The sequence below is a fragment of the Tenrec ecaudatus genome, chromosome 1, assembly GCF_050624435.1.
Source record: "Tenrec ecaudatus isolate mTenEca1 chromosome 1, mTenEca1.hap1, whole genome shotgun sequence".
Taxonomy (NCBI): domain Eukaryota; kingdom Metazoa; phylum Chordata; class Mammalia; order Afrosoricida; family Tenrecidae; genus Tenrec; species Tenrec ecaudatus.
The window spans coordinates 86,393,446-86,418,965 of record NC_134530.1 but is presented as its reverse complement, the minus strand read 5'-3'; the positions used below and the strand labels follow the sequence as shown (position 1 = coordinate 86,418,965).

At 43.1% G+C, this 25,520-nt stretch overlaps 1 protein-coding gene across 1 annotated transcript in view; it reads left to right on the top strand.

Annotated features, from left to right (window-relative positions):
- The window catches only part of LOC142435901 (cytochrome P450 2J2-like), a 38,271-nt gene extending 14,483 nt beyond the window's left edge, over positions 1 to 23,788 (top strand). The window contains exons 5-9 of the mRNA XM_075539951.1: positions 1,295 to 1,471; positions 6,250 to 6,391; positions 9,221 to 9,408; positions 18,347 to 18,485; positions 23,107 to 23,788. Coding sequence (XP_075396066.1) covers positions 1,295 to 1,471; positions 6,250 to 6,391; positions 9,221 to 9,408; positions 18,347 to 18,485; positions 23,107 to 23,285 — 825 coding nt within the window. The 3' untranslated portion in view covers positions 23,286 to 23,788. The remainder of the gene's footprint in view (positions 1 to 1,294; positions 1,472 to 6,249; positions 6,392 to 9,220; positions 9,409 to 18,346; positions 18,486 to 23,106) is intronic.
- The last annotated feature ends 1,732 nt before the right edge of the window (positions 23,789 to 25,520 follow it).

Genomic DNA, 25,520 nt, shown 5'->3' with positions numbered 1-25,520 from the left:
TACATGTGCCCCTATATTTTCATTACTGATATTTATGGTTTTAAGGTTCATGTTTAGATATTTAACCCATCCTGAGTTCATGTACATAGTGTGAGGTATGGATCTTGTTTCATTCTTTTGAAAGGGTATATTCATTTTTTCCGGCACTGTTTATTAAGGAGTGTATCTTTTCCCCACCTGATGTGTTTTAGGCCCTTGTCAAAAAGCAGGTGTTGGTAGGTGCTTGGTTGCATTCTGGGTTCTCTGTTCCAATCTATTGGTCTGTGTATCTATTGCTGTGCCTGCCACGGGCTGATTCGATTAGCGTGGCTGTATAACGTGTGTTGAGACTTAGGAGTGAAAGCCTTTGCTGTCCTTTTGTTCTTTTCACAGCGTTAGCCTGGGTTTCTTTCCTTTCCTAATAAAGTTGGTGATTATTTTTCCATTTCTTTGAAGAACAAATTCTCATTCATTTCAAAAAAAAATTTTAAGCTGTGCTCTTTATTTCTTAAGTTACTCAGTGGTTTTTACATGTTTTTCAGTTTCCATGTAATTGATTTTTTTAGTTAGTCATTCTAGGATTGATTTCTAAATTTTTAGCATTGTGACCTAAAAAAAAGTGTGTAGTAACTTGATGTTTTAAAATTTATTGATACTTGCTTTATGGCCTAATTTATCATCTATTCTGAAGCGTGTTCTATTTGCACTAGGAGAAAATTTATATTGGGCTTTTGTTGGGTGAGGTATTCTATAAATGTCTAAAACAGGGTCACCAAGCTTCAGCTTGAGAACCGTATGCGGTTTTTTGTGTATGGACATGTGGCTCTAAAGTAAAATCGAAAAAGAAAATAAAACTATCATAGTTTCATTCATAATCTTACCTTAAATTTTTTATTTGTAAAAACATGCTATAGGTCTCAAATAATTTTTAAATTGTTGTGAGGGACAGGATTGGCTTTTTTTCCCCCTCAAAAGTTAGTCAACCCATGGCCCAAGAGATCAGATGGATCAATGGTGTTGTTTAGTTCTTCTGTGGGCTTGTTGATTTTCTTTCTAGTTGCTCTGTACTTAAAAGTGCTGCATTGACACCTCTAAGTATTATCATAATATGGTCTGTTTGTGCCGTTGCCTCTATAAGCTGGACATGTTTTGGGTGGATAACTGAAATATTTTTCTGGAACAATGAGAGACAAAGAAAATTCAAGGCTGACTCTGAGGTTTCTGGGTAAGCAAATAAAACAGAGACGGAAACAAAAGACTGCTGTCCTGAAATGTGGTAAATTGTCTCCATGACGTTTTTGTTTTTATCAATTAGCTCTACAATGTGATTCCATGGATAATGAAATTCCTTCCAGGACCTCACCAAACATTATTCAGAGGTTGGGAGAAGTTGAAATTGTTTGTTTCTCATTCAATTGGAAAACACAAGGAAGACTGGGATCCTGATAAACCGAGAGACTTTATTGATGCTTACCTGAAGGAAATGACAAAGGTGATGACATAAAAGTTGTTTCCACCCCCCCCCCCGGTTTTCTTCTTTTAGAGTAAATGGGAATGTATTCCTTCCCTGAAATTTTCTGTAATAAATTATTATTAATTTAGTGGTATTCTGAAGGTCAAGTATCTAAAATCAATTTTGCTGGACAAAAGTTCAAACTTTGGTAGTGTTGATTCCTCTGGAGGCTCTTGGGAACTTTTGTTTCCTTGTCTTTTCTATAATTTAATGCAACTTGCATTCCTTGGCTTATTTCTCTATTGTCAACTTGAAGCCAACAGCCTAGCCTCTTCTCTCCTCTGTAACAACTGCTTATTTCTAACTCTGCATATTTTGTTTGACCCTCTTGCTTCTCTTTTATAAAGTCATTTCGTGATATCAATAGATCCCTATGGATAATCTAGGATCATTTCCTTATCTGCACTTTCTGTAAACCATGCTCATCTGCTATTAATTCAATTACAATGAAGAGTAGTCCTAGAAAAACTAGACTGCTACAGAGAATTCCCTGAACTGTAATCCTTTACAGAAGTACAGAAGCAAACTAATACATATTCCTCCTTCAACTGCTAGTGGGTTTGGCCCTCCAACCCTGTGGATGCATCCAAGTGCTTAATCACAGACCCTGAGGGCCACTTACCTTTTCTTTATAGGGACACATATTAACAGATTCCAGGGCTTAGCGTGTGGACTTCTTTGAAAGTCATTATTCACCCTACTACACATACGTCAAAATAGGGGCAGTAATACGAAATGGACTGGTCAATATGCCAACGTCTGAGGAGGCAGCATATGAGCAAGAATCAGTGGTGCTGAACGAAGAAGTTCAAGCTGCACTGAATGCATTAGCCAAAAACAAGTTTCTAGGAATTGATGGACTACCGATCGAAATGCTTCAGCAAGCCGATGAAGCACTGAAATCACTCACTCATCTATGCCAGCAAATAGCTAATTGGCCAACTGACTAGAAGAGGTCCATATGTGTGTCCATTCCAAAGAAAGGTGACCCAACAGAACGCTCAAACTCAAAAATAACATTTTTTTTGCATGAAAGTACAATTTTGCTTAAGATCATCCACCAACGTTTGTGGCAGTACATTGACAGACAACTGCCAGAAAGGCAGCCTAGACTCCAAAGAAGATATGAGTCAAGGGATACCATTGCTGTTGTCAGATGGCTGAAAGCAGAAAATACCAGAAAGATGTTCACTTCTGTTTCATTGACTATGCACAGACAATGGACTGTGTGGGCCATGGTAAACTATAGATAACCTTGAGAAGAATGGGAATGACACTTCATTGTGCTCATGAGGCATTTGTACATGTATCCAGAGGCAGTTGTGGGAACAAACAAGGAAATATTGCATAGTTTAAAATCAGGAAAGGTGTGTGTCAGGGTTGTATTCTCTCACCATGCAATACATATATAAATTTTTATTAAAATGTACTGATAATAACTTGTACTTATTTTTAATTATTTTTAATCATTTTATTGGGGCTCATACAACTCTTATCACAATCTACACATATATCAATTGTGTAAAGCACACTTAAATATTCATTACCTCATCATTCTCAAAACTCTAGCTATCTGCTTGGACTCCTGGAATCAGCTCCTCATTTTTCTTCCCCCGCCCTCCCACCTGCTCCCCCCTTCCTCATGAACACTTGGTATTTTATAAATTATTATTTTATCATGTCTTACACTGCCTGGCATCTCCCTTCACCCACTTTTCTGTTGCCCATCCCCAGGAAGGAGGTTATATGTAGATCCTTATAATTGGTTCCCCCTTCTAACCCTGCTTCCATCTTCCCTCCCCTTATCACCACTTTCACCACTGCAAGGGTGAAACACTGGATTCCCTGTGTTTCCAGTTCCCATCTGCACTGCTGTGCATCCTCTGGTCTAACCAGGTCTGCAAAGTAGAATTGGAATCATGATAGTTGGGGGTGGGGAGGATAGGGATGTCCAGTTGTCTACATATGTTCCCATAATGTGCTCCCCTCATTCATGATGATATGATTTCCCCCCCTTTGGTGCTTGATACCTGGTCCCCTCGACCCTTAGTGATCACACATGCTGGTGTGCTTCTTCCCTGTGGGCTTTGTTGCTTCTAGACTAGATGATTGCTTGTTTACTTTCAAGCCTTTAAGACCCCAGATGCTATATCTCATGATAGCCGGGCACTATCAGCCTTCTTCACCACACTTACTTATGCACACATTCTCATCTTCAGCGTTTATGTGGGGAAGGTGAGCACACAATGATGGTTTTTGTTCTTTGGTGTCTGCTACCTGATTCCTTCAATGCCTCGTGATCACACAGGCTTATGTGCTTCTTCCCTGTGGGCTTTGTTGCTTCTGAGCTAGATGACCATTTGTTTACCTTAAAGCCTTTAAGACCCCAGATGCTATATCTTTTGATAGCCAGGCACCATCAGCTTTCTTCACCACTGTTGCTTATACACGTTTGTGTTCAGTGATCATGTCGGGAAGGTGGATATCATGGAATGACTGTTTAGCTGAGCAAAGTGCCCTTGTATTAAGGGAATGCGGGTGAGGAGACCCAATGTTCACCTTCTACCCTACTACTAAACCTATGAATATATTCACATAGGTCTATTTCCCCCATCATTATAAATATATTTACATATGTACATGTCTGTATTTAAGTTTTTATGTATGCCCTTTGCCTCCTACTCCTTTCCTTTATTTCCTTATGCTTTCCTCCTGTCCCACTACCATGTTCAGCCTTCATTCTGGTTTCAATAATTCCTCTCAGTTACCTTGCCCTTGGTCACTCCCTACCAGTCCTCCCATCCCCTCCCTGCCACTGGTTTTGAACCACTCATTGTTTCCTTGTCCCTGGTTTGGCCAATACCTCCTCCCTTTCCCTACCTCCCACACTCTCATGTCTCTCCAGGACCATTGGTCCCGTTGTTTTCTTCTCCACCTTGTTTATCCAGCCTATCTTGTCTAGATAGACCTGCAGAGGTAATAATATGTGCATGAAATCATGGATGGCCTCGACAGCACCAACGTGGCATATAAGAACATGGTGACGATGGCAGCAACACCGACATGCTAACAAACAAAAAAGCCACTGACATACAAAATCTAAAAGAAGAGAAAAAAGAAAGAAAAGTCTGTTACTAGTTCAAGTTCTGTTTGTTGACCTTTAGGAGTGTTTTCCGGACGACTCTGATGGGGCGCCACGTCCTGGCCTTAGAGTCTATCCTTTATACTCCCTCGGTACCTCCTTACTCTGCTTCCCCCGCTGCTCCATTGCATGCCCTCAGTGTCTTGCCTCAGTGTGGTGGGGTCAGCTAGGTCACAAATCCCATACTGTGTCTCGGGTGCTTTCCCGTGTAGGGCCATGGGTGAGTGCAGGATGTCTCATCTCGCAGTGGGGCTGGGCATATGGTCCTCTCTGCATTGGCCGCTCCGAGCAGGGCTATCATCCTCTGAGCTTGTTGGGCCCTGGTGTGCTCCACTCCCTTCCTCCCACTTCATTTGCGTCAGCTTCCTTCTGGGTGTGGTAGGTCAGTTCCTTTCCCTCACCAGACGATCTATTTTCATTTTCTGTGGCACTCCCTTCCATGGTGAGGGTCGGGCTGATTCTGGTTGGGGTCGGGCGTGTGGTCCAGTCTTTTTGTGGATTCCTCCATGCGTTATGTTGCCCTCCTGGTTTGGGGTGTCATGGTGGGGTCCGAATGCTCATCCCAGTTCTGTGGGAACACAACGAACACTCTTCCCCTGGGTGGATTAGTGCCCTGTTTGCCCCGTGTCATCAACTCAGTTTCTCCCCAACCCAATTCTCCCTCCTCCTGCCCCCCTTCCCCTTCTTTATGTTGGACTCTCATGTACTTACTTTTTAAAGCAAAAAGTCATTTAACATACATAAACTTACTTATTTCAAAGCAGGTAATATTCTGATGTCCATGCGATACCTGATTTTTAAAACAATTTTTCATGGTGAATGTGTGCGAGGTTATATTTTAAATAATCATTTTTGTATTCAACAAGCTTAAACTACTTATCATCCGCCACCACTCATTAACTTACCTTACTCTCCGTTTTTGGATTTTTCCTTGCTCTCTTGTGGATAGCCTTAGCCTGTCAAACCTCTAGCCTATTTCTTCCTCTTCTCTCCCTCCCCTTCCCACCCTTTCCCTGAAAGTCCAACTGTCACACAGTGACTACTTCATTTCATATGTATCACTGAGTAAGGGCTTGACAATTAGAAGGATAACCTAGAAGTGAAAAAAAATAGTGTGGGAAGGATATGCGAATTGCTATATGAAGAGGGGAATTGAGTTTATTTTTTGATAAGATTCAAACATTTGTTGATTATGTGCACATTATAACTCAGGCAGCCTATCATGTGGTCTAAGAGGTTATTTCTCTTTTACGGAACAAGAGAGTGAGCGACAGAGAGTTCAGGCTACTTGTCTAACTCTTACAGCTAGTAAGGATGATGGTACAACTCAAATCTGGGGTTGGTTTGTTTTTTGTTTTTTCACATCTCCTTCTTTCCCATTGTACTACTACCTCCTCTCCAAATGAATCATGTGAGAAAATGCTTGCTTTGATTTTCATCTGCTCCAGGGCTGACAGTCCTAGGACTAGCAATCCTCCTCCGGAAGAAGCCAAAGGCAAAGGGTTTTCTTCTCAGAGCTTTTCCTTCCAGAGCCTTTCCTTAGGATGAAGCTCCCTGTGTTTTGGGGTAGCCACGAGTTCTCTGAACAACATCCATAAACCCATTTTCATTCTAGTGTGCAGGAAATACCACTTCCAGCTTCCATGAAGAAAACCTCGTCTGCAGCACACTGGACCTCTTCTTTGCTGGGACAGAGACAACTGCCACGACGCTGCGCTGGGCGCTGCTTTACATGGCCATCCACCCAGAAATCCAAGGTGAGCAGGCGGTTGGATGTGCCTTAACCAGGAGAGTGCACGTCTTCTGGAGCGCACTGCCTCAGAGTGGGGTCAAAAGATAGCGTGACACAATGGAAAGGTAAATGGGGCTGTCATTTTTCTGCCAGGCATAGTGATGCATCCTGGTAAGGCAAAAATAACAGGATGCCTTCCCTCAAGAAGCTGAAAGTCTAGTAGGGAAAACAGAAAAGTCAGTTGACACTGTTAAATTTCACCCAAGGGTGATATTGTTTTATGAAAATACAACCTGTTCAGTAATGACTTTCATCACCCTCTGACTCATGCCCAGAATCTTCAGTCTTGTGTACACTGTGACCTTTTCTGTCAGCTTCCACCGCACCCAGTCTACATGAAGGCCTAACGGAATCACATGCCATTCTTCTACTGCACTGTCCTGTCCATTCACGTGTGCTCTTCCTTATATCAAGACTACGTGGCCCAGTTTTCCTTCATGGTGAACCACAAAGCTCTTCTTGAAAGAATCATACCAGACACTGCCAATTCTGTGATGTTTTCCCACTCCTTGAGGAAAGTACTAGAATGTTCTTTCATTCAAGACAAAAAGATCCCTCGCCTCTTCTTTTAAGGGCATGTGTTCAACAACCCTATTATGCACATTGTTTAGGTCAAAACTTAGTTACATGATCACAGTTCCACAGGACCCTGGGAAGTGTAACCCTTAGTGGGGCAACTAGGTAAAATCATTTCAGAAAAAAAAGAATAGACATTAGTTACAATTATTAACAGTTTCTATTATTTATTGGGTACTCACTTAAATCAGTTAATGCAAAATTGCGTCAATATGAATGTGGATTTATCACCACTGATCAGATGAGGAAACTGAAGTTCAGGGAGTTTAATTTAACTTGTAACATGACAGTTGTAGTGCAAGAGTTTAACCTGAACTGCTCTTATACCAGGACCGTCTTTGTACCCGTATTTACCTCCATGATAAACTTGAGTCTATAGAGCCTACATGAATCTGCTAGTGGCAGCAGTGAACTCAGATATACCCACGGCCATGATGATGGCACAGGACCCACGATGTTTTCTTGTTATTCACCACAACACTCAAAGCACTTACTGATGACGCTCAAAGATTGCAGCTTTCAGTACAGATTACAACTCAATATAAAGGAAAACAAAACTCCTCGCTACTCGACCAGTAAGTAACATCATGATAACCACAGAAAAGACCGGAGTGGTCAAGGCTTTTGTCTCAATCAGACCCACAATCAATGCTCATGGAAGCAACAATCAGGAGATCATTGGTTAAATCTTCTGCACAAGACCTCTCATGAGTACTGAAAAGCAAGGCTGCTACTTTGAGATCTAAAGTTCACCTGACCCAAGTCATGGTATTTTCAAATGATTAGGAAAGACGGAAGACGAAATCGATTCATTTGAAATGTGGTGCTGGTGAAGTGTATTGGAAGTACTATGGACTGCTAGGAAACAATAAACAAATTTGTTTGGGCGGAAGTACAGCCAGACTGCTCCATAGGGCCAAGAATGGTGAAACTTCATCTCACATACTTTGGACATGTTGTCAGGAGAGACCAGTGTCTGGAGTAGAACATCATGCTTGCTAAAGTAGAATGGCAGTAAAAAAGAGGAAGGCCCTTGTGGAAGTTGGGTGATATTATATCAACTAGACACTAGTGGCTAGGCGTGGAATGAAACCTATCAATCAAGAGGTAGATTGGTGACACCTCCTTGTGACGATGGCCTTTTGTATGAAGCTGAGGGACTCTAGAAGTTGCCCCTATCTCCACCCCTTAGCCCTCTTGCTTGTTGTAACTCTGCCTGCCTCAAAGGTTGGCCTCATGTGAGTCACCCAACCCTGAGAGCTGCCAGTGTCCTGCTATGTTCCACTGCTTTTGGATCCAATAGGCTCTGCCCCACCAGCCTGTGACCTTCCTGCTTCCCAGTTCATTGTTCTGCATCATCAGACCTGAGTCTGAAGAAGGACTTATGGACTAGCATCAGAAGTATGGCTTTGAGTTGAACTGGGCTGAGATGCCTTTTTGATATATAATTATTATTGATTCAAAGCTCTTTCTTATAGTCGATGAGTGTCACTGCATTTGTTTCTCTAGACAGCCTGATGACCTAACACAGCCTTCAATGAGATGGATTGACTTCATTGCTATAACAATGGACTCAAACATAAGAACAATTATGTGTACGGTCACTATGACTGGGAACCAATTCACAGCATGCACTAGGAGTTGGAACAAACTCAATGACAGCTAATAACCACAACTACACTATCATATTAGCCAATTGGACATTCATTATTTCATCCTTTAGCCTAAATGGGCTCAAAGAAACTATGAGGTTGAAAATTTTCAAATCAGCCATTTGAAGGATTGATTTGGTTATTAATGTGCAATGAGATGGATTGACCAGTCATTGCAACAATGGGCTCAAGCATAGGAACAATTGTGAGGATTCTGGAGCACCAAACAGGGCTTCTTTCTGTTGTGAAATGGGTCCCGATGGGTTGGACCTACTCAGTGGCACCTAACAACAATAATAGCAACAGCCATCAGGTCACCACTCAGCAATGTACAAGAGAATGAAACACTGCCCATCCTGAGCTATGCTCACAATAGTTACGTTGTTTGAGCCCATTGTTGCAGCCCTGCATCAAACCATCTCTTTGAAGGTTTAAGAACCATTTGCTCTGTTTGTTTCCAAATGACTATTTGAAATACAGCAGCTGAAACCTTGGAGATCATCCCTACGTTTTTGGAAGAACCTGTGAAAATTTAACCAATAATAGACACTGCTCTTCTTTTCCAGAGAAAGTACAAGCTGAGATCGACAGAGTAATTGGCCGTTTACAGAAGCCCAGCATAGGCAAGCGAGACCACATGCCGTACACCAATGCTGTCATCCACGAGGTGCTCCGAATGGGCAACATCCTCCCCCTCAATGTGCCCAGGGAAGTGACGTTCGACACCACGCTGGCTGGATACCACCTGCCAAAGGTAACCAGAAATTGTCAGCATCAGGTCTTCAAACCTGGCTTTTTAGATAGTAAGAATCTTAACTTGAAAACATGTGCTAAAGAAACAATCAAATGTGGGGAGAGAGTTATGTATCTGTCTGGCATCTTATAATCAAGGGGCTTCATAAAAGTTTATGGTGAGATGGAATTAAAAGATGACGTTTTCCCATGAACTTTTAGAAGCCCTTTCATCTAGTAATATACCTTCTGTATCGTAGAAGTACTCCCCACTTTGGAGGAAGAAACTGCTGAAAACCTTATGACCAGCTTGGAATGATTGTCAAATACTGGAAACCTAAGCGAAGGAAGCCTAGCATTGTCATAGAGACCACGAAGGATGAGCCGCTCAAGGCTGAGGGCATTCTAGATGTGACTGAAGAAGAGAGCGATGCTTTCTTGGAGGGGCGTGAACCATGGTGGCATGAACTAGGTGAGGGTGGAGCCTTTGGTATCTTCATTTGCTGATGGAGCAAAACTCAAGGCAGAGAGAAGCGGCTGCGATTTTTTTTTAATGAATGGAACTTGGAATGTGCAAAAGGTGAATCAAGGAAACTTGCTGGCATTCAAAAGTGTAAGGGAATGCACGAAGATCCATATCCTAGGCCAGGGTCCTCAAACTACGGCCCCTGGGCCACATGTGGCCCACCAAGGACATTTGTCCGGCCCACCAGGTGTTTTTGCCGCTGCTGCCTGCCCTGCTTAGCAGCTGACTCATCCTTGGCCCATAGGAATTAGTTCATAGTTTTTTTAAAAACTGTAGTCCGGCCCTCCAACAGTCTGAGGGACAGTGAACTGGCCCCCTGTTTAAAAAGTTTGAGGACCCCTGTCCTAGGCATTAGTGAACTGAAATGAATTGGCCATTTTGAATCCGAAAATCATATGATTTCCCGTGACATGAACAACACAACCAAGAGGAATGGTGTGGCATTCATTGTCCAAAAGCATCTTACTAAATCCATCATGAAATGCAATGCTGTCTGTGAGAAGATTTTATCTATCTGCCTTCAAGGAAATGCAATAAATACAACTATTATTCAAATTTATGCACTGAACACAAAAGCCAGTGCTGAAAAAATTGATGAATTCCACCAACAGCTTCAGTCAAAAATTGATCTAACTGATGAATTGATAAATATTGATGATTGTAATGCAAGAGTTAGAAACAAAGAGAAAGCACTACTAGTTGGAAAAACATGGACTTGGTGATGGGAATGAAGCTGGAGATCACATGATGGAGTTTTGCAAAACCAACAACTTGCTCATAGCAATAGCTTTTTTCAACAACATCAAAGGTGACAATGCACACAGACTTCCTCATGTGGAATTCACAGAAATATAATCAACTGCATTTGTGGGAAGACACAATAGAGAAGTTCCGTATCAGCAGCTAAAACCAGACCAGGAAGTGACTGTTGGACAGACCATCAATTGCTTATTTGTGTGTTCAGGACAAAGATAAAGGAAATTAAAACAAGTTCACAAGAACTAAAATACAACTTTGAGTCTATCGTAGTGAGTTTCAAGAACAGCTGTGACACACTGAACACTAAGGGCAGGAGATCCGAGGAGCTGGAGGAGGACATCGACACGATCATTCATGAAGAAGGTAAAAGCCACTAAAATCACAGAAAAGAACAAAATGGATGCAAGAAGAAACTCTGAAACTTGCCCTTAATCTCAGAGTAGCTAAAGCAAATGGAAGAAAGGATGAAGTCAAGGAGCTAAATAGAAAGTGTCAACGGGCAGTTCTAGAAGAACAAAGCCAAATATTAGAACAGCATTTGCAAGGACCTAAAACCAGAAAACCCAAAGGGAAGGACACCCTCAGCATGTCTGAAACTGAAAGAACTGAAGACAGTATTCAAGCCTCGAGTTGCAATCTTGAAAGATTCTATAGGCAAAATTGCATGATGCAGGAAGCATCGAAAAAAGGATGGAAAGAAACAGAGTCACTACCAAAGGAACCAGTCCATGGTCCACCATTTCAGGAGGTCCCATATGTTCAAGGTCCCATATGTGCTGAAAGAAGAAGTTCAAACTGCACTGAAAGCATTAGCTAAAAACAAGGCTTCAGGAATTGATGGAATACCAATTGAAATGTTTCAGCAAGCTGATGAAACCCTGGAAGCAGTCACTCATCTATGTCTGGAAACTTGAAAGACCGTTCCTTGGCCAACTGACTAAGAGAGATCCATGTTTGCCATTCCAAAGATCGGTGACCCAAATGAACACTCAAACTCTAGAACAATATCATTTATATTGCACTCGGTAACATTCTGATTAAAATTATCCAACAACAGTTGCAGCAGTCCATTGACAGACAACTGCCAAAAGTTTAACTGAATTGAAAAGAGGACACAGAAAAAGGGAGATCATTGCAGGTGCCAGCTATATCCTGACTGAAATCAGAGACTACCAGAAATGTGTTTACTTGTTTTTCATTGACTACACAAAGGCATTCGACTATGTGGATCCTAATAAACTGAAAATCACATTGAGAACAATGAGAACACTGCATTGTGCTCCTGGGGCACTTGTTCACGTATCCAGAGACAGTGTGGAAACAGAACAAGAGAATACTGCATGGTTTAAAATCAGGAAGTGCGTGCTTCAGGGTTGTAACCTCTCACCATGTTTTTTCAATGTGTATACTCAGCAAATTATCAGAGAAGTTGGACTTTATGAAGAAGAATGCGGCATTAGGATTGGAGAAAGGCTAATTAGCAACCTGTGATATGAGATGCTATAACCTGGCTTGCTGAAAGTGAGGAGGACTTGAGCACTCGCTGGTGAAGTTCAATGATTATAGCCTTCAGTATGGATTACAATTCAATGTAAGGAAGCCCAAACTCTCACAACTGGACTAATAGGTATGATCATGATAAATGGAGAAAAGGTTGAAGTTGTCAAGGACTTTGTCTTGCTTGGATCCACAATCAATGCTGCTGGAAGCAGCAGTCCTGAGATCCAACGATGGGCTACATTAAGTAAATCTGCTGCACAAGAACCCTTTAGATTACTGAAGAGCAAGGCTGTTCCTTTGAGGACTATAGTGTCCCTGACCCCAGCCAAGGCATTCGCCATGCATCATATGCATGTGAAAGCTGGACATTGAATATTGAAGACCACAGAAGAATTGATACATTTGAATCGTGGTGCTGGGGGAAATATTAAAAGTATCGTGGAGTGCTAAAAGGACAAGCCAGTGTATGTTGGAAAAAGTAAGGTCAGCATGCTCTTTAGAGGCAAGAATGGCAAGACTTCATTTTACATACATTGGACATATTGTCAGGAGAGACCAGTCCCTGGAGAAGGACATCATGTTTGGAAAAATGTAAGGGCAGTGAAAGAGAGGAAGGCCCTCAACGAGATAGAGGGTCCCCTTGGCTACAGCAATTGGGTCAGGCATAGGAACACGTGTGAGGATGGCACAGAACTGGGCAGTGTTTTGTTCTGTGTGCATAGCTTTGCTATGGGTCAGAGTCAACTCTATGGCGCCTAACCACAACTATATGTATACATAGATATGAGTGAGCTTTAGAATATTACTGGTGCGCTATATGTTAATAGGTATTGGAGGAATGAAGGATTCTATGGACAAATAACTTCAAGAAAGGACTTGCTTTTCTGTGCTCTTGAACTTTTCAGAATTTTTAACTATATCAATTTGCATTGGAGGACAATGGTAGTTCAGAGGAAAAATTCTCATCTTCCATGTGGGAGACCTGGACTAAATTTCTGGCCAGTGGGCCTCATTCCCACCAAGACCTATCTGTCCTAAGAAGTTTAAGTTCTGCCATGACACTAATCTGGCTTCAGGAGGGCTTCCAGCGTGAGAAGAGAAGGCTGGAAGAAGTTCCCGCTGTTCTCCGTCTGACAGCCAGCCATGGAGGTCCCACGGATCTCAGCAGGCTGGCCCCACTGCGCACGTGGTCTCCAGGAGCTGGGCCAACTCAACAGCAGCCAACAAGAAAACATGCGCTGTGCATCGTTGTTGGGAAACAGCTGACAGTGGTTCTCAGGGACATGTTGTCGCAGAAAGTGTCTTTCTCTTGCAAGAGCATCTCCCTAGACTATGCCCTTGCCAGAGAGAATCTTGCGGTTCTGGAATGATGAAATAGCATGGGTTGCTTGAGAATACTTGAGTCGGCATCACACTAGTGCTGGTTTTCTAACATAATATCCCCACAGGTAGTTTTCTATCTTGCATGTACAGACCCAGTGTTAGGGAATTTACTGTCACAAAAGGGAAACTAATATTGTACGGAGTGAAAGAGGAACATCAAGCAAGCACTCTCAAGATGGTCTTTTGTTTGTTTGTTTTTTCAAAATGTCTCACAGAGTCAAGATGCTGCTTTGTTATACCCGTCTTTTAGATTGGGAAGTTGAGTGAGGTTCAGAGATAGCAACTATTTTCCTAAGGTCTCTCAGCTGGTAAGTGACAAGTCGGGACCAAATTATATCTGTCCTGATTTCAAGGTTCAGAGATATTTTTTTTGCTGCACCATATCCTCTTGAGGGGAATTGTTTCACTTTAACTTTAAAAGTCGAGCCTTGCTGCATTTCCCTCAATTCCTACTGTTGTCAGCTTCCCTTAGAGCCAGACCCAGACTCCTGGCGACCCATGCACAAGGGAACAAAAACGCTGCCAGTCCTGTGCCATCGCTGCCGTCAAGTGCCCATCAGACTGTCGTTATAGTCTTCTTTGGAAGTAGATTTTTGTTTAACTTTGAATTCCTCCCACAGAAATTCTGATTCTCCTCCCCATCATTCTTAATGCTCTTCTTAGTGACGCTCTGCCCTCCACCATCTTGTCTAGAGACTACACATGCCCTTAGTACCTCACCACCTGAGGCAGGCTCAGGTCCATTCCAGTTTATTTCAATTCCTCTATGCTATACATGTGTCATATATATCATAATGTTTAAATATAGATAGCATAGAGGAGTTTAAATATATATATCATAGAGGAATTTAAATATATGTGTGTGTGAGATACAGATAAAAAACTCACTGCCTTTGAGTCAATGCTGACTTATGACAAAATTATATATATATGTATATATTTGCCATATATATAGTAATATATTTAGTATATTTGGTAATATAATACATATACATATATATTAAAACCAAACTCACTGCCATCAGTTCAGTGCTGACTCATAGTGACTCCCTGTGGATTCCCAATACTGTAACCATTTCCCTTGGCTGCTGGAGCTTTTGAACTGCTGACCATGCAGATGGCAGCCTGTGGTAGTTACATCATTTGTTGTCAAGTTGAGACTTACAAGTGAAGAGGTGGAGTCTATCCTGTCAATCAGGCCATAACTTGATGACCTCATTTGGAGACGCTAGGGAATAAATAGCTTGCTGGAAGCGGGACACTGGTTCAGTCCCTGAGAGATATTCTTGATGACAAGCCACATGGAAACAGACTGATGGCAGCCAGAACCTCAGAGCTGGAGAAGTCACATGGAGGCCCCTGCCAGCACTGAGATGCTTACACCGCCACTGGATCCACAAGACTTTCCACCCACTGGCCTGTGGGCTTCCTGAATTTGGTGTCATTACATGTGTTTCTTGAATCCGAAGAGGACTTTATAGATTGGTATCGGATCTGTGGGCTAATATTTGACTTATGGACTTGACCTGAACCAGTCTGTGATGTTTTCTATATGTACAATTATTCTTTCTTATATACATATGAAGGTCTCTCTGCATTTGTTTCTCTGGTCTACCCAAACTGACACAGAGCCCAACTCGTAACCACGGCATCACCAAGACTCCCATATATATCACAGAGGAATTTTAAAAACTTAGAGTGGATCCCCAGAGGCTGACTCAGGTGGTGAGGAGCTAAGGGAGATAATGAGTATGTGTACTCTCTAGGCAGAGTGGGAGAGGGCATAGGAGAGTCCTTTTCAGGGATCATGAAGAATGAGGGAGACATTGGAATCAGAATGTCTGAACAATTTGAAGGTCTAGAACAGGATCCCTGGTGACATGGTGAATAAGCTGGGCTGCAATCCAATAGGTCTGCAGTTTGAAACCTCCAGGCACTCTGCATTCTACACTGCCCTATAGGATTGCCATGAATCAGAGTTGACTTGATGGCAATGAGTTTGGGATATGAGCCTGTGCTCTCAGGGGCCATTCCACCCTGCCAGAACTGACTTGTTGACAGTGAGTTTGGGGTCTGAGGCCTAGGAGGAGCCACAGTGGTGTAGTGGATTACATGACAGGCCACAAAGTGCAAAGTTGAAATTTCTAAACTACTCTACAGGATAATGATAGACTTTGTAGTCCTGTAAAGAGTTAAGGTGTAAGAAATCCAAGGGGCAGTTCTAGCTATATTATAGAATGAACTCAATGACAATCAGTGAGCTTTATAAGTTCTAGTGGCACGAGAGCCTGTACATTGTGTTGCCAATCTCAAGGTCGACAGTTTGAAACCACCAGCAGCTCTGCAGAGGAAAGATGAGGCTTTCTGCTCCATGAAGATATACAGCCTTAGACACACGTGGAAGTTCTACCTTGTCCAATAGGGGTGCTATTAATCAGATTATATTTGTGGCATTGAATTTGGTTTTCAAAGAGTTGCTAAGAGTTAGAATTTATTTCCTCACACCGAAGTCTTTTTGTGTATTTAAGTATCTCTTACCGAGAACAATCCCAGGAGGCAGATATCTGAGGCACTTTGCTTCCCCCTGGGTTGCCCTTGGACGCCCCTTAGCCACTGCTTCGGAACCCTTTGGACTCTGTCAGTGCAGGGTCAGAAAAGTGGCTCCCACACACTGATTTCCTTCTTGTGTGGGCATCCTGTGGGAAGAGCTGAAGTCTAAACCTCAGGTGCTGTCTGCATTTTTCTGGTAACTCATTGCCCTTCAAGGAGCCAGCTCAGTTCAACAGATTCCATCTACCACTGATTGTTAAAGTCAACATTAATAATTACCCTGGGAACTAAAATATCTAATTGGCTGTCTAATGCAGAGAGTGAGAGCGAGGGCAAGGGATCGGCCTGGCTCAAGTCATGGCTTACCCTCTGCCTACTGTGTAAATTGCCGGCATGTGTTCCTCTGCCTACTGTGTAAACTGCCTACTGTGTGCAGCTCTCAGAGCTCCCGTCTTCATTTGCAACGTTCATATAAAATCTACCAGCAAGATTTGTGTAACAGCAAAATTAAGTCTTTATGCAGAGCACTTACTACTTATTGTAGAGATGACTTCAAAGTAGCATGAATTTTATTAATTCAATACATATTCATTAAGCAGCTATATGCTCAGCCCAGGAGGAACAACCAGCGCACAAAAGTACTCATGCAAATGATTAGCCTCGATAATGACAACCCATGAAAAATGTACAAGGTGCGATAAAATGCAAATGGCGTGGAGCAGGGAGTGATCAGAGAAGGCTTCCAAACAGGAGTAAGAATGATTTAGGCCAGTTTGGTGGTGAAGTAAGGAAAACAGCATTCCAGGTGATGGTGTGTGTGTATGGGGGATGCTGTTAGCATGTTTTCAAAGCCTTGCAATTAGTGAAAGCCTGGCATGCTTTAGAAACACAAAGGAAGTCAATAGAGTGGGCATACAGGCCGGAGGAGGAGGAGGGTGGGGGGCCTAGGTGACGGGTCTTCCAGTTCAGAGTAGTGGGAAGTTCCTACAGGGTTTCAAACAGCAGAGGAGAGGATGAGTGAGTGTGGTTAAATCCTTTCCAAAGCTCTCCCTTCTTTCAGATGCAAACAGATGAAAGGGGGCAGACAGGGCCTCGGACATACTTGCTAGTTGCTATCAATTCAATTCTCAACTTATGGAAACCTCGTGCCCTCCAAAACCAAACCGCTGTGATCCACAGGGTTTCTGTTAACGAACTTTCAGGAGTAGATCATGAGACCTTTCTTTGTAGTCTGCCTTAGTCTGGAAGCTCTGCTAAACCCTTTTAACATCACCCACCCACCCACTGCCTTAGAGTCTGTTCAGACTCACAGTGACCCCATGTGACAGAGTAGAACTGTCTTAGGCTGGGTTTTCAAGACTACGTCTTTGTGGGAGCACACAGCTTCATCTTACTCTCTCAGAGTGGCTGGTAGGTTTGAACTGCCAGCCTTATAGTTAACAGTTCTATGCTTGACCCACTGCGCCACATGTAAACCTCCACTGACAGAGAGATAATGGCTCTACTTAAAGGACAATGGCTGGGAACTGAATGCAGGTCTCTTCCGTGAAAGGTGAGAATTCTGAACCTTGGGATAGAGCTAGAAGGCTCTTATAATAGAAGCATCCTAGGTGGTCGCTGGAGCTAATGTGGTGGCAGTGGATGTGGAACCAAGGAGATCGAATGAAGAGCAATTCAGGAGGTGACATCAGCCACTCTTGCTGAGGCCTGGGATGAAGGTAGAGGGAAGGGCTGGATTAAGGACAACGCCCGGGTTTCTTCCTGGATGTAGATGGGTGTCTTTCCCCAAGCCACTTGGTTCTTATTATTCAGGAAGATAGTGCCGTTTACCAGACATTGTATGGAAGTAAATCAGGAAACCAGAGATGACTGAGATAGATGCTTCTTACCTTTGTGGGGCAGCCACAGTCATCCCTGAGTGGGCGGCGGGATTGATTTTGATACAGCGCTGGCTAGTTAGCTGCTCTAGTCTCTGCTGCTGCATGCGTGGACCCTCCCAAGTCCCACAATGACCGAGCCCTCTAAAGAAGGTACATTTCAGAATCAATAGCAGCTAAATTTCCCTGCGAACATTGCCGGAAAGCATTTCTGATGCACCGCTGTAAACTTTGCCATGGGGGTTGGGCTCAGGGTTGAGAATGTGGGGGAGTTTAGCGTGTGTTGTGGGCACACAGGACTGGGAGCCTGCGTGGAGGCCTGTCTCGTGGGTCAAGCCTTGTCTGAACCTTTGCCGCTTCTCTAGGGGACCATAGTGCTAACCAACCTGACTGCACTGCACAGGGGGCCCATGGACTGGGCCACCCCGGACACATTCAACCCGGAGCACTTTCTGGAGAACGGACAGTTTAGGAAAAGGGACGACTTTCTGCCCTTTTCAATCGGTAAGTTGTAATAAATAAGTATGATTAGACTCAAAGTCAGACTTTCGGCCCTCTCGAATCTCCTCCTCGCACTAGTCTTTTGCTTTAGTTGGAAAGTCCCCAGGTGGCCTGCTTAACGCGATTCCGTTTTACCACTGGCCAAAGTGAAGATCCCCTGCACTGGGCATTGCTTTAGCTTCTGCTTGCTGGTGAGGGAGATCTCAGACTCACTTCATTCACCCCACTCCCAAACAAATCTCTCTTGGAAGAAGGATAGCAAGAATGCTCCTTAGAGGCCAGGATGGTGAAATTTCTTACTTCTTCTTAACTACTTTGTACATGTCATCAGGAACGACCAGTCTGGAGAGAAGGACATAATGTTTGCAAGATGGTCGATGAAATGGAGTGACATCAGGCGGCAACAATGGGCTTAAGAACGCTTGTGAGGGCGGCGCAGGAGTGAGCAGTGTTTCCTTCAGCCATACATACGCTTGCTCTCATGATGAAATCTGGAGTTTTTGACTATCAAGATAAATGTTGGCAGTAACAGATTATAACCCTTTGGATTGAAACGGGGACCCATGAATCCATGCTTATCTAAATAAATAAATGGGGAGGAGAACAAGCATTTCTTTGATGCCAACTAATGAAGGTAGAAAAAATTAGTCAGTTTGAAAATCACCATTCAGAAACCATCAGAATAATAGGTAATTTGGCCAAGAAATGCAAATGAATGCCAAAACTAAAGAATGAAAGTTCTATTTTTTTTCCATCTCAAAGCATGTATTAATTACAAGGGGGAAATGAATACTTTTATAGGGGAGAACGTAGTAAACAAAACCAATCATGGGTAGCTCAAAATACCATGACTTGGGTCAGATGAACCTTAATCCTCGAAGTAACAATCTTACTTTTCAATATCCCAAAGAGCTCTTGAGCAGTCATGCATCATTTGATCTCTTGACTGCTGCTTCCATGAGCACTGATTGTGGAGTCAAACCCACACCAAAACCAAACTCAATTCCTAGTCAATCTTGACTCACAGTGACCCCTTGTGGGTCTCTGAGACTAACTGCTACGGGCATAGAAAGCCTAGGTTTTTGTCCCGTGGAACTATTGCTAAGTTTGAACTGCTGACCATATGGATCAAAGCCCAATGCATAACTACTACACCATCAGGGATCCTGTAAGATAAAATCCTTGACAGCTTCAATGATTTCTCCATTTAGCGTGATGTTAGCTACTGGTCCAGTTGTGAGGATTTGGGTCTTCTTTACATTGAGTTGCAATGCATACTGAAGGCCACAATCCTTGATCTTCACCTGCAAGTGCTTCAATTCCTGCTCACTTTCAGCCAGCAAGCCGTGTCTTCTGCATATCATAGAGTGTTAATAAGTCTTTCTCCAAGCCTGATGCCACATTCTTCTTCATATAATCCAGCTTCTCTGATGATTTGCTCAGCATACAGATTGGATAAGTATATTGAGGAGATGCAACCCAGGTGCACACCTTTCCTGATTGTAATCCATGCAGTATGCCCTTGTTCTGTTCACACAACTGCTTCTTGATCCACACACAAGCCCATCATGAGCACAATGAAGGCTTCTGGAATTCCTATCTTTCTCAAGGCTATTTATAACTTTCTATGATCCACACAGTTGGATAAACTGGCACAGTCAATAAAATGCTGGTAAATATCTTTCTGGTCATCTCTGATTTTAGCCAAGATCCATCTACCATCATCAATGGTATCCTTTGTTTCACATCCTCTTCTCAATCTGGCCTGAATCCCTGTCGATGTACTCTGCCACAGTCATTGATGATCTTCAACATTTTCACTTGAATATGATATCAGTAATATTGTCTATAGTTTTAGCACTCTTTGGGGTCACCTTTCTTGGGAATGAGTATAAATATGGGTCTCTTCCAGTCAGTTGGTCAAACAGCTGTCTTCCAAATTTCCTGCCATCGGTATATAAGTACGTCGAGGGCCTCAATAGCTTGTTGAAACATTTTAATCGGAATTCCAACCATTCCTAGAGCCTTGACTTTGGCTAATGCTTGCAGGATACCTTGAACTTCTTCAAAGGCATAGGTGTGAAGAGCCTTAGATTTTTGTAGGTTTGGAGGAGGTCACCCTACCTGAACCACCTCTGGCTTTCCTATGGCCACAAGATAGGAGTCACACATGCCTCCATGCTGTCTGCTTCTTTACCCTCTTCCTCCCATGTGCTCAACGTCTATGCTGGCTTTGATAATTCATTGCATGAGCCACCGAGAACTCACAGACAAGGAAGAGGTTTTATTAGGGAAGTTAATTATCAGGATCATTAAAGAGTCAGGATACAGTCATTTTTCCACAGCAAGACCAGTCCTCAGCCAACACCCAAGTCTCTCTCTGGTCCTCTCTGCCATGTAGTTCTTAGCCTCTGGCTCTTTGGGTCTGGACGCTCACTTGTTGCTCTGCTTCACAGTCTCGTAGTCTCATCTCTGCTCCTCTCTTCTGTCACATGGTTTCCTTGTTTTGACTTCTGGTCTTGGCTTGGCTCCTGTGTTCAGTCCCACAGTCTCTGTTATCTCTGGTTTTGGCATCCACCAGTTCATATAGAGATCTCCATGTTGCTCTTTAGCATTGGTCTTGGGGTGGGGGTGGGGGGAGTCCTTTCTGTATCCTAGATAACCCTTATACACAGAGGGATGGCTTTGAAGGGCATGTGATTTTTATCTTTCAGTTGATTATACCCCCAAGGAAACAAAGGGTATGAAGTGGTTCAAGTCCTCTACTAAGTTAGAGACCTACATTGCAGGTTGGGCATCAAGAGGTTGCCATTGCCACATCACAGAAACCAGGTGGATTCAAAGTATTTTAAGTTTTATTTTTACATGCATGGGAAGGGAGAAATGGGGATCCTTCCTCCAAATGCCAGTCTCCCCATCTCTTTGTTCTCATAGGTTATGTATATAGACTGAGTGAAACAATTTTTCAAAAAGACAAAAATCTTGGGATGACAGGTACATGCTGGGAAAAGAATTGTTTTGACAAAGACCTTGTCACAGAGCTTCCAGTACTAGGGATCCTAGATGTCAATGGGGCAGGCTGGCAATACAGGTTCCCGCTCTAAATGAATGGGGAGAGAAAGATTCATAGCACTTCATAGGAACTGAGTCTTTGACTTAGATAGTATCCTTGAGAAAGTTTTGCAGGAGAATGTCTGCGATCACAGGATACTCTTGAAGACAAGTGAGAGGAGAGCAGTGTAGGGTCACAGCTATGAAAGCTTTCGAGTTGTGTCTTGACAGACTACAATAATTCCCAACTACGATTCTTCTAAGCCACATTATATTTCCATCATAAAATAATAGGGATAGACTCTTTAAGTTCCCTCTGTCACCTATGCCTTAATCCTGTGTATTAGCATATCAGAGCACCCCCTCTAAAATGGGATTCCAGCCACAGGCAGACAGTCCAGAATTTGTAATGTATCATCGTCAAAGGAATGAATGCTACCAGGGCCATATTAATTGACTGCATCTCAGTAAGCAAGGTTACATCCTTAAGGGACCTCAGAGCAAAGATTTGCCCCATGATTCCCTCCTGCAAGCCATGGGACTTCAGTGTCTCCCTGTGTTGTCACCTGACATTTGTCCTTGTCTGTAATGAGAGCTCAACTGACTCCAATATTATTTTAGCCAACTGTGCCTGCAACAACCCTATTTTTTTAAAAGGTCATATTTTGAAGTTCTGAAGAGGACATAAATCTGGGGGACACTGTCTACCAAGTCATGGAGGCCTGGTGGTATAGTGGTTATGTGTCAGACTGCAGTGCGCATGGTTGACCGTTTAAAACCACCAGCGGTTCTGAGGGAGAAAGCCTGGGTTTTCTACTCCCTTAAACAGTGACAGTCTCAGAAACCCCCAGGGGGCGCTGTGAGTCAGCAGTGAGTGAATGTCTACCAAGTTGAGATGCTGTGCACTTTACCACCGCATCTCTTACATTTAAGTATTGATGCCTTTGGAGCAGTTCTTTTGAAGGATTAAAGATTTTAACACACTTTTGTTTTTTTTAAGAGAAAAAAACTCACATTTTATTATTTAATAGATTGCTTTAAGAGAATTAAAGCCATTATCTTTTCCACCATATATATATATATATATATATATATATATATAATTTTATTGGGGCCTCTTACAGCTCTTATACCAATCCATACATCAAATTATTCAAGCACATTTGTACAGATGCTGACATCATCATTTTCAAAATGTTTTATTTCTATGTGAGCCCTTGCACAGTTTTTTTAAATTGTTTTGTTGTCTGCTTTTGTTATTGCTGTTTGTTAATTTTGGAAAGATTTTCTACTCTCTAGATCAACCTGGGCCCCATATTGTTAGACAGCCACACCTTCACTCCTGTGCCTGACCCTGGAAGGCATTTTTGAGTTTAGGATCTGGAACCACTTTCTCTGCCTCAGCTTACCCTGGAGGTTGTTCAACTAAACGATCCACTGTAAATGCAGTCCCGGGACACAGTCCTCCTTCTAATCAGGTTTGGCAGGGTGGGGGGGAGAGGATTTGAATCCTCCCTGCTGGGCACCTTCTCTACCAGGAAGGGTAGTCTAAGCTTCTGTTTTTGCTTTGCAGGAAAGCGGGCTTGCCTTGGAGAACAGTTGGCCAGATCTGAGCTGTTTATTTTCTTCACTTCCTTTTTACAAAAGTTTACCTTCAAGGCTCCAGCCAATGAGAAGCTGACTCAGAAGTACAAAATGGGCCTCACCTTGGCCCCTGCCAGCTACCGTCTCTGTGCTGTACCTCGAGGGTGATTCATTCCTGCTGGTTGAAGAATGGGGCAAAGCTACAGGTGATGTGGGGGGTGTTTGAGGATGTTAGAGCCTGCTCAGAAGAGGGAGAACAGAACCAAGCAGCACTAAAAAAGGATCCCAAGGAACCGGACTCAGAGGCCATGAAATCCAAATCCCAGCTCCCCCTTCTGTTCCCAAGGGAGCCTTACGCAGACCATTTATGTTCTCTAAGAACCAAAGGAAGTAATGGATATAAAGTGTTTATAAACCAAAAAATACATCATTAATGTGTTAGTCTGGGTAAACTAGAGAAACAAATCCATGGACACATATGTGTATAAGAAAGAGGTTTGGAGGGAGGGGGGAAAAAAAGAGGACCTGATGCAGAGGGCTTAAGTGGAAAGCAAATGCTTTGAAAGTGATTAGGGCAAAGAATGTATGGATGTGCTTTATACAATTAATGAATGTATATGTGTGGATTGTGTTAAGAGTTGTATGAGCCCTAATAAAATGTCAAAAAAGAAAAGAAAAAAAAAGAAAGAAAATGATTAGGGCAAAGAATGTACGGATGTACTTTATACAATTGATGTATGTATATGTATGGATTGTGATAAGAGTTGTATGAGCCCCTAATAAAATGTTAAAAAAAGAAAGAGGTTTATTATATACAAGAGGAATTGAACATTGACAAAGCATCCTAACCCAGTTTAGTCCAAGTCCATAAGTCCGACATTCGCCCATAAGTCCGATACCAATCTATAAAGTCCTCTTCAGACTAATGAAACATGCTTAATCTTAATGAAACATTGTGTTTAACGCAGGATGATCACAGGCCAGTGGGTAGAAAGTTTTTGGATCCTGCGGCGTTGTAAGCATCTCAGGGCTGACAGGGTCTCTATATGACTTCTCTGGCTTCAGAGGTCTGGTTGCATCAGGGCAGGTCCATGTGGCTTCTCCAGCTCAGGGCACTAATGTAGTTCCACGTGTCTTCTCAGCTGCAACGTCTCCCAGGGAGCGGCAGAGAGAGAGAAGTGATTCCAGCCTCCAAGGAGGAAGTACTGGATTTCCCAGAATTCTCAGGAGAAGGCCATGCCCACACAGGCCTAATTCATTGGCTATGATCTGATTGACAAGCTAGATTCCACTCCTATACTCTTAGATCTTTCCCACAATTAACATTTTGCTAACCTCACCCTCCCGCCTCCTCTGGCCTGTTTTAGCTTTTGGCCTGTTGCTGTAGCCCATTAGTTCACTCAAGGTCGTGTAACACAGCTGAGCGCAGCGAGAATGCGCACCCCGGGAAGCACGGGCTCCCCTACTGCACAGCACCGAGGAGTCCTGGGTGGGGTGCGGTCAATGCACTGTACCATTCAACGCAAGGTTAGAGGGCTCAGGTTTGTGTCCACCCTGAAGCATCTCAGAAAAAAAGGCCTAGGAGCCTATTTCTAAAAAAGGCAAACTTGGTGGTCACTTTTGAACTTATTGGTATGTGCTTTATCTAACTTGGTGTTCTTGGGGAATTCAGCAAGTCCGAAATGTATGATTCCTGATTTACCAAGAAAGCACCTGTTGCGTTTTTTTCTTAACATTTACATAAGGAATATGACCTAGGGCTCATGGCCAATGAGAGGATGGCCGCATTTGACCATACACAGGAGCCCTAGTGGAATAATTGGTCACGCGCTGGGCTGCTAACCTCAAGGTCCACAGTTTGAACCCACTAGCCACTCTGCTGGACAAAGATGACACTCTGCCCAGGCAAGATTAACAATCACACTCAGTTTGGGGCACATTGGTAGGACTAGTTCTCTTCTGGAACCTTACCATTCAGTCACAGAGACACGCTAGGACAGAGTCCTGCCTCACAGCAGTTCCAGAGAACCCTGGTACCCCGAGGTCAGAGCACTACTCTGCCAACCTAATGATCAGAATCCACCAACTGGAGACAGGCCCGGCACACTGGGTCCATAAAGATTACAGGCTTGTAATTCCTACTGTTTTATAAACTCAGAATCAATGCCATGGCCACGAGAATGGATGGTCTAGAAGCAGACTGCCACATCTGGCCCCTGTGCAGCAGGTGAGTTCTCCGCACTATGCCACCAGAGCCTCTTCTGTCTTGGAGGGAAGTTACATGTACTCAGCCTTGTCTCCTGAAGCTTTCCATCCTGCGTCTGGTCCCATGCTGTTTCATATGGGTATTTAATCATGTGGTGACTGTGTATCTTTTTCCATCAAACTAGATTGTAAACTTTG